Here is an 8,767-nt window from a genome sequence, read left to right on the forward strand (position 1 = left end):
TTTTTAGTAGGAGTCTCACTCTGTCACCCAGGCTGGAGTGCAGTGGCACACACACTCACCACCACCCCAGCATCGAACTTCTGGGCTCCAGCGATCCTTCCGTCTCAGCCTTTCAAGTACCTGGAACTATAGATATGCGCTACCACAACTGACTATTTTTTTTTTTTATTGTAGAGACGAGGTCTCGCCAAGTTGCCCAGGCTGGTCTTGAACTCACGGGGTCAGGCAGTCTACTTGCCTCGGCCTCCCAAAGTGCTGGGATTACAGGCTCAAACATTCCTCTTTAATGCCTGTTCATATCTGGCTCCTCAAGGTGCATTACCATCTTACTGAGGGAAAACCCCCTCCCTGCCAAGTTAATAAATCTTCATCCTGTATTCATTCTATATTTGTTTATCTACTTATTTTGAGTCATAGTCTCCTGTCACCCAGGCTGGAGTGCAGTAGCACACTCACGGCCACCACAGCCTCGACCTGTGGGGCTCAGGCGAACCTTCCACCTCAGTCTTCCAAGTAGCTGAAACTACAGGTGTGCTCCACTATACCCAGCTAATTTTTTGACTTATTGTAAAGATGAGGTCTTGCCAAGTTGCCCGGGCTGGTCTCGAACCTGTGGGCTCAGGAAATTCTCTCATCTCAGCCTCTCAAAGTGCTGGGATTATAGGCGTGAGCCACCACTCCCAGCCTTCATTCTATATTTAGATGTCTATATTTAGATGTCATGTTCTTGGCTTTTTGAAACTTATGCTTTGACAATACATATGGTATGATTTCTTCAAATGTTTTAGGAATTATGCATATGTATGGACATCTAGATATATGAAGTTTCATAAGGGACCCAAAAGATGCTGACTTACCAAACTGGTGAGGGATTACCTGTGGGGGGGGGGTTACCACCGGAAGACTGTCAGATTTCCCTCTGTGTGCTTGTATCTCTTGAAGATCTTTTACAAGAATACATCCATCTATTCCTTGGATAACTTTTTTTTCCTTTTATTTTTTTTTTTGAGAGACAGTGTTTTGCTCTGTCGCCCAAGATGGAATGCAGTGGCATTGTTCGTAGCTCACTGCAGCCCCAAACTCCTGGGCTCAAACCATCCCGAGTACCTGGGACTACAGGCATATGCCACCATACCTAATCTTTTAAAAAATGAGTTGTTGTTGTTTTGACCGGATGCAGTGGCTCACACCTGTAATCCCAGCACTTTAGGAGGCAGAGGTGAGCGGATTGCCTGAGCTCAGGAGTTTGAGACCAGCCTGGGCAACTTGGTGAGACCTTGTCTCTACAATAAATCAAAAAATTAGTTGGGCGTTGTGGTGAGTGCCTGTGGTTCCAGCTACTTGGAAGGCTGAGGCTGAAGGATTGCTGGAGCCCAGAAGGTCGAGGCTGTGGTGGCTGGGAGCATGTACTGCACTCCAGCCTGAATGACAGAGTAAGACTCCAACTAAAAAATTAAAAATTTAAAAAAAAAATCTTAATGGAGACAGAGTCTCACTATGTTCTCCAGGCTGGTCTTCAACTCCTGGCCTCAAGTGATCCTCCCACCTCAGCCTCCCAAGGTGCTCAGATTACAGGTGTGAGCCACTGCACCTGGTGTGGATAATTTTCTAAATGGCATTGAGCTAGGGACCTTAATGTACAAAAGTTCACGTGGCCGGGTGTGGTGGCTCAAGTCTGTAATCCCAGCACTTTGGGAGGTCAAGGCAAGAGGATTGCCTGAGTTCAGGAGTCTGAGACCGGCCTGGACAACCAAGACCTCATCTCCACAGTAAATCAAAATATTAGCCAGGCATGGTAGCACGCACCTGTAGTTCCAGCTACTTGGAAGGCTGAGGTGGAAGGATCGCCAGAGCCCAGCAGGTCGAGGCTGCGGTGGCCGGGAGCGGCCACTGCACTCCAGTCTGGGCCACAGAGTGAGACTCCAACTCAAAAAAAAAAATTCATTGTATTCAAATAAGAACATGATGCAACAGTGGGACCAAGGCTGGGTGTTGGGCATCACCCCTTTAATGTGGTTAGGATGGGGGTCTGAGGAACTATGGTGATTGGTGTCATACTGAGCAACAACCTTGGCGGCAGGAGACTTCGGGTCTTGGCCTGACTGAGGACCTCATTTTCAAGGCACACGGCTGGGCAGGAGGAAGGGCGTGACTGAGTTCAACACCAAGTCCCCCTCTTCTCGTCTTCCAGTCCCTGGGAGCTGGCACGTCACTCCACCCCACTTCTGGGTGTTTTTCTGGTTTATTTTGGTGACAGCCCTGGTGTCATCTCGGATGCAGGAAGCAATTTCTTCTTCCTGGCTTGCATCTGTCCCTGCTGGTTCAACACGGCCTCGGGGAGAATCAGTCTGTTTCAGTACTGACACCCTGGCTCACCAGCTGTGACAGCCCAAGTAAGACAGTCCCTCTCTGTGCCTCCGACTCAAGTGCCACCAGCCCCAGCTGCCTCATGGGACCTTTGGGATGGAGATGAAGGCTGTGAAAATGCTCTGTGGCCTGAGGGTGGCAGAGGGGGGAGAGCTGGCCAGCACTGGATCCTTTGAGAACTCTGGGGAGAGTAAGGAAAAGCCAGATGCCCTCTGGCCCACACCTGGGCGGGACATGGAGACGGTCCCAGAACCTGTTGTCCTTTCCCTTCTCTTAGTTCCTCCCTGGTGGGGGTGCGGAGCAAATATGTGGAACTTGGGACCCAGCACAGGCCTCCCTGCCAGATGCACATCCGGGTCCTGCTTGCTCATCTGTCCAGGACGTGCTGTGGACCTAGAACACGCTCCAGTTCTTCACCTGTAGGATGTGCCCACCCTTTGTCCTCCGTGGGAAAGCTGAGCTGTGCATGAAAGTGCCCAGAGTAGCCGGGCTCGGTGGCTCAGCCTGTAATCCCGCGCCTTCGGAGGCTGAGGTAAGTGGATTGCCTGAGCCCATGGGTTCGAGACCCGCCTGTGCAACTTGGTGAGACCTCATCTCTACAACAAATCAAAAAATTAGCTGGGCATGGTAGTGCGCACCTGTAGTTCTGGTTACTTGGAAGGCCAAGGCGGAAGGATCACCTAAGCCCAGCAGGTCGAGGGTGCGGTGGCCGGAAGCGGCCAATGCACTCCAGTCTGGGCGAGAGTGAGACTCCAACTCAAAGAAAAAAAGAAAAGAAAGCGCCCAGAGTGAGGGGGTTGATGGGGCAGGCTGTCGCCTCCCCACACCGTGCCCTCTGCTGGTCTGCACCTTTGGCCCAGCCCTCCACAGTTCAAAGCACCCCAGCACCTGTGAAACACTCCTTTGCTGGCTGAAGTCAGCCTGTGTCCTAGAATCTTGTCCCCTCCACTGTTCTGGTTCTGGAATCCTGCTGCTATTCCAGGCCTGGCACTCTAGAACCAGAGGCCTCTGCGGTTTTTCCCGGGCTGTGCCTGCCGGCTCCAGCTCCTGCCGGCTCCAGCTCCCGCCTCTGGCTTGCATCTGTGCCGTGGGCAGGATGCGGTGGCGAGACCGCGTGACCGTGCTTTTCTTCCCACCCGGCATGATGCTGTCCGTGGCCGCACTGATGCTCTTCTTCTTGCACATGTGCATCTTCATCAGCGACGTGTACAACTTCTGCATTACTCACCGCTACGACCGCATGAGCTCCCAGTACACAGTCGTCCTGATGGTAGGCCCGAGGCAGGGACTCCGGGGCGCGGTTGCGGGAGGCCGGAAGGGCTGATGGAAACCCCACTGTGTGTCAAGGGGCCGCTCTCCCACTGGATGGGCCTACAGTTCTCCCAGGTGATCAGCATCTGCTGGGCTGCCATTGGGGCGCTCTACGCCCAAATGACCAAGAACAAGTGTCTCCACTGCTTTGCCATGAGCACCCTGAGTAAGTGGTGGGAGAGCGCGTGCCCAGGGGAGGGGAGCCCTGGGATGCGGCAAGGAGGGGGCACGGAAGGGCACCGGCGCTGATGGGCACTCTCTCCTCTGCCCAGTGCTCAATGGAGCCATGTTCTTCAACCGTCTGTCCCTGGATTTTCTGGCCATTCAGTACCGGGAGGAGTTCTACTAAGGCCTGAGGATGGGAACAGGACTGGGGAGGGAGAAGGAAAAGTCTGCTTCGGATGTTTTCATAAAGTCTGTTGTTTATTTCCGCCTTCCAGCTCCTTTCTGAGGTGGGGGTGGGAGGCCAGAGACCCAAGGGAGAGTAGGCCAGAACAAAGGCTTGGCCTACCAGGACTCCAGACCCGGCCTGCAGCCACTCTGGTGGACTCGGCCTGGGGCCTGGAATCTTAGTGTCTCAGGCTTGAGGAAGAGAAGCAGAGAAGAAGCACCCCCAGCCTCTCTGCCTCCCCTCCTCAGGTCCCCAGGTCCTAGCCCCAGGCAGAGATTCAGGAAGGGCCCACACGTATGTGAGGGTTCATGAGCGGGTCCAGGTTGGGGTCGCTGTCAGCCGCAGCCCGGCCCAGGCGCGACATGAGGGCGAGGAGGGCCAGGAAGCCCAGCAGTCCCAGAAGCAGCAGCAGCCCTGCCCGCTGCAGCAGGGTCAGCGGCCGCTTCCGAGACCCAGCCCGGCTCCTGGGGGGATGAGGGGAAAGTCAGGTCAGGCTCCTGCCCATGGCCCCCACGGGGTGCAGAGGATCCCTGGCCACCATCCCTGAGCCTCCTTTTCCTCATCTGGGCCATGGAGACGATCACTCCTGCACCTGCCACCCTGTGGGCTTATGTGCAGCTCAAAGAGCTGAGACACACAACTGTGTTCCAGAACCAGGGTATGTCAGGCATAGGAGAAAGCCACAAGGATTAAGTGGTCAGAGCAGGAAGGGCCTCAAAGAGCCTGAGTTCAAACCTCCTACAGAGGAGGTAGAGACAGCCCCAGAGCAGGCCAGACCAAGGCTTCTACTGCCCAGCCAGGGCCTCTCTGCATAGCCCCAGCACCAATTACTTGCCCAGAACAAGCCCCCTTTGTCATGAAGCTGTCCCTCCTGGGGCTCCAAGCTCTCAGCCCCTCCTCCCCTGCCTGGCTTTCTGCCTCGCCCAACCCTGTGTACCTGAGCAACTGAGCCAGCCAGCCCAGAGCAGGCCGGCGACGGTACTTGTCGTCATCACAATCCCCGTGGAGGCCTGGAGCACGGTCATCATCCCGTGTGTCATACACCTTCCTTGGGGCTGCAGGGTGGAGCCACTGGCATCAACAGACTGGCATCAACAGACTCAGGGAAACTGGTCCCTCTTGGGGGCAGGGGCATCTCCTGCCCACCCCAGTGGGACAGAGCATCTCAGAATTGTGGGGAGGTGGCCAGGCTCAGTGGCTCAGCCTGTCATCCCAGTACTTTGGGAGGCCGAGGCGAGTGGATTGCCTGAGCTTGCGGGTTCGAGACCCACCCGGGCAACTTGGTGAGACCTCGTCTCTACTATAAATCAAAAATTAACTGGGAGTGGTAGTGCACGCCTGTAGGCCCAGCTACTTGGAAGGCTGAGGCGGAAGGATTGCCAGAGCCCAGCAGGTCGAGGTTGCGGTGGCCACTGCCCTCCAGTCTGGGCGACAGAGAAACTCCAACCCCCCCAAAAAAAAGAATTGTGGGGAGGTGATATCAGTGCTTGGAGTGAGGGAGGGGCCTCCTGGTGGGTCTCTGAAGTCTCGAGTCCCCTCCACACAAACCACCCCACCCCTTTCTATCCTGCTCCGGCCCAGATAACTCCCTGGCTCACCGTGAGACAAGGGCTCGGGGTTTCCCATGTGGATCACCGTGTGCTGCTCGGGTCGGCCTGGGGAAGGTGGAGGCCGGAGGGCCTGGCTGTAGACAGCTGGAGCAGCAGAAGCACTGCCTGTCTCCTCTGGTCCGGAGGTACTGCTGGCTGCAGGTGGGAAAAGAGCTGTCAGCAGAGCAGGGTAGCAAAGGCCCGGGCAGCAGGCGGAGAGCCCTGCTTACCATTAAAGCTGGACCACTCAGAGAAGTCAGAGGCGTTGAGGGACTCGGGCTCCGGGCTCGCCACCTCATCGATCTGGAGGAAGGGGCCTGTGTCACCGCCTGCCCAGTACAGTGCCCAACCTCCCATCTGGCTTAGGTGGGGCCCAGGGCGGACGGATGGTCAGACAGACAGAGGGATGCTCACCAGGGGAAGGCCCAGTCCTGCCCGGGCCCAGTTGACTGTGGCCAGCTTCTCTCTCAGCGCAGAGGCCACGGGACCAGCCAGGTTGGTTGGAGGGAAGATGGGGCCATTGCAGCTGGGGCACTGGTAGCCGGCAGGTGCTGTGTTTCGGGGAAGCTGGGCGGCACGTTCATTGAGGCAGGCCCAGTGAAAGAGGTCTTAGATTCCAAGAGGCAGGGAAGAGACACGATGAAGAAGAGACTTAGGGCTCCCACCCAGCAATTGCTCACAGACCACTGAAGGACACACCTGTCTTTGTCCTCCCTCCACCCCGGGGCCATTTCTCAGCTTTCCCTACATCAGCCTTCTACCACCACATGACTAAGTCAAGGCAGCTGTTATCAACTGCCCAGCCCACAGAGGGGTAGGGTTGGGTGGGAAGAAAATGCCACCTGCCCTTTCACTGAGTCCTACCTGGGGCTGCACTCATCACATGCCTTGAGCTAACAGCTAATAAAGAAGTTTCAGGGCCAGGCCTGGTGGCTCAGGTCTGTAATCCCAGCACTTTGCAAGGCCGAGGTGGGAGGACTGCTTGAGCCCAGGAGTTCGAGACCAGCCTGGGCAACATAGCGAGAACACATCTCTACAAAAAAAATCAAAACATTAGCCAGGCATGGTGGTGTGTGCCTGTAGTCCCAGCTACTCGGGAGGCTGAGGATCGCCTGAGCCTGGGAGGTCGAGGCTGTGGTAAGCTGTGATTGTGCCATTGTACTCCAGCCTGGGTAATAGAGTGAGACAGTGACTCAAAAACCAAAAAAACCAAAAAAACACCCCAACGGTTTAAGAAAAGCTTCCTAGATATACACACAGGCACACATATGTGTGGATACATCCATGGGCACGAATGTACGTGTGCCCATGGATGTATTCACACATATGTGTGCCTGTATATGACATAATCAAACACAAGTGCCATTCCGGATGTCTGTTTACAGGCACCCTAGCCCTGACACACACACGTCTATATACTTACATGTTGGCAAACTTTCAAGTGCTCTCAACCACTCCCAAAACACAGCTGTGTTCATATGGTCACATACATACATCCATTCATTCGCTCATCCGCACCATTATTGAACACACTAACACGTAAAGGCACAACATAAGCCAGGCGCGGTGGCTCACACCTGTAATCCCAGCACATTGGGAGGTGGAGGCGAGAGGATTGCCTGAGTCCAGGGGTTCGAGACCAGCCTGGGCAACTTGGCGAGACCTCGTCTCTACAATAAATCAAAAAGCCGGGCATGGTGGCATGTGCCTATAGTTCTAGCTACTTGGAAGGCTGAGGTGGAGGAATCACTTGAGCCCAGCAGGTCGAGCCTGCGGTGGCCACTGCACTCCAACAGGGGTGACAGAATGAGACTCTGACTCAAAAAAAATATATACATCATACATTAAATTCATGCAAGTAAACACATGCACTCACAATACTCTTTTGCACCAACTCCTTCAAAAACTGGAGCTAAGGCTAACACCAGACTCATGTCAAAGTCATAACACATATGCCTGCTGACTTATTATAGCTAACTTCTTTAGAAACTCACTTCCTCTCTGTGTGGTCTTGGAATCAGTAAGGAATGGATCCTGGATTTTGGAAAGTCCCATGCTGGTCTGGCCAGCTAGTACTCGAAGCCACAACCACACCCACAAGCCTGACTGGCTCTCAGTCAGCCCTCCAGATTGGCAGGGCAGGAACCAGAGCCTGAATTTTCGGGAAAGACACTGAGACCCAGAAAGGGAAAACAACTTGCCTGAGCTCACAGAGCAGGGGCTAGAATGGGACTGACTCTGGGGGACTGAACGGGACTAGACTCTGGGGCTCTGGCCTCTTGAGACTTGGGGGATTCACTGTCCTTTTGTTTAGACAGGAACTGGAAACCAGTCACCAAGCTGGCCCCTGAGGCTGGCCTGATTTCCCCCACAAAGGTGCCCAGGCCTCACCATAGCAGACTAGGCGGGTTGTCTCGCGGCTGGCCAGGGGTACGTTGCACAGGCGGCAATTGGGGTTGTAGTCGCTATCTTGAAGCCACTGCAGGTAGGACTGGACGATGCACTGGAGTTGGAGAGAGCTGTCACAAAGGGTGCCAGGGCTGCTCAGCCTAACGCCCCAAGGCCCACCGGCCTCTTCTCTCATCAAAGAGGAGACTCCTCCTTTCGCTTGTTAATCAATAAACATTTACTGAGCACATACTGTGTGCTCTCTCCTGGAGGCTGGGGATATATCAGCGAACCAAACAGGCCCAGCCCTTGCCCTCGTGGAGCTTACATTCTAGCACGGAGCCCCTCGAGGATTGGGAGAAAGCCAATACTGCCAGCCCACCCAGTGCCCCGCGCAGCCGCTCCCCTGAAGGTCCCACCTTGGCGTGATTGGCCACCAGGCAGTGCTCGCAGACGTTGACCCGGTGTTCGAAGCAAAACAGGTTGGTCACCTTTCTCTTGGGGCACTTGCAAAGCCCCATGGTCGACCCTGGGGAAGGGGCCGGAGTTGACAGGACCCCAGGTTCTGGGGGCCGCCGCTACGCCCTCACCAGCCCGCTTGGTTTCCACTCTCAACTCCCTCAGACCCTCTCATCTTCGCCCCGACCCCAAATTCCTGCCCGCTGCCCCTCCTTATGCGGGGTCACCCTACCCGCACAAACCCCGCCTCCAGTGACCCCCT

General features: G+C 55.2%; 2 protein-coding genes across 3 annotated transcripts in view; one reads left to right on the forward strand and one right to left on the reverse strand.

The window, feature by feature from the left end:
• The first annotated feature begins 3,463 nt into the window (after positions 1–3,463).
• On the forward strand, positions 3,464–4,027 carry TMEM262 (transmembrane protein 262). Its single transcript, XM_008074723.1, has 3 exons — positions 3,464–3,637; positions 3,745–3,844; positions 3,951–4,027. The coding sequence occupies exons 1-3, from the start codon at positions 3,464–3,466 to the stop codon at positions 4,025–4,027; spliced, it is 351 nt and encodes a 116-aa protein (XP_008072914.1).
• Positions 4,028–4,080: 53 nt separating this feature from the next.
• Positions 4,081–8,767, reverse strand: part of ZFPL1 (zinc finger protein like 1) — a 5,128-nt gene continuing 441 nt past the window's right edge. For both annotated transcript variants that reach the window (XM_008074719.2, XM_008074720.1), the window contains exons 2-8: positions 8,466–8,575; positions 8,050–8,161; positions 6,073–6,266; positions 5,889–5,961; positions 5,668–5,814; positions 5,007–5,124; positions 4,081–4,533 (exon numbers count right to left, since the gene is read on the reverse strand). In XM_008074719.2, the coding sequence (XP_008072910.1) occupies positions 4,347–4,533; positions 5,007–5,124; positions 5,668–5,814; positions 5,889–5,961; positions 6,073–6,266; positions 8,050–8,161; positions 8,466–8,567 (933 nt within the window). In that variant the 5' untranslated portion in view covers positions 8,568–8,575 and the 3' untranslated portion in view covers positions 4,081–4,346. The remainder of the gene's footprint in view (positions 4,534–5,006; positions 5,125–5,667; positions 5,815–5,888; positions 5,962–6,072; positions 6,267–8,049; positions 8,162–8,465; positions 8,576–8,767) is intronic.

The sequence above is a fragment of the Carlito syrichta genome, unplaced genomic scaffold, assembly GCF_000164805.1.
Source record: "Carlito syrichta isolate Samal-C Ts95f unplaced genomic scaffold, Tarsius_syrichta-2.0.1 Scaffold317276, whole genome shotgun sequence".
Lineage (NCBI taxonomy): Eukaryota > Metazoa > Chordata > Mammalia > Primates > Tarsiidae > Carlito > Carlito syrichta.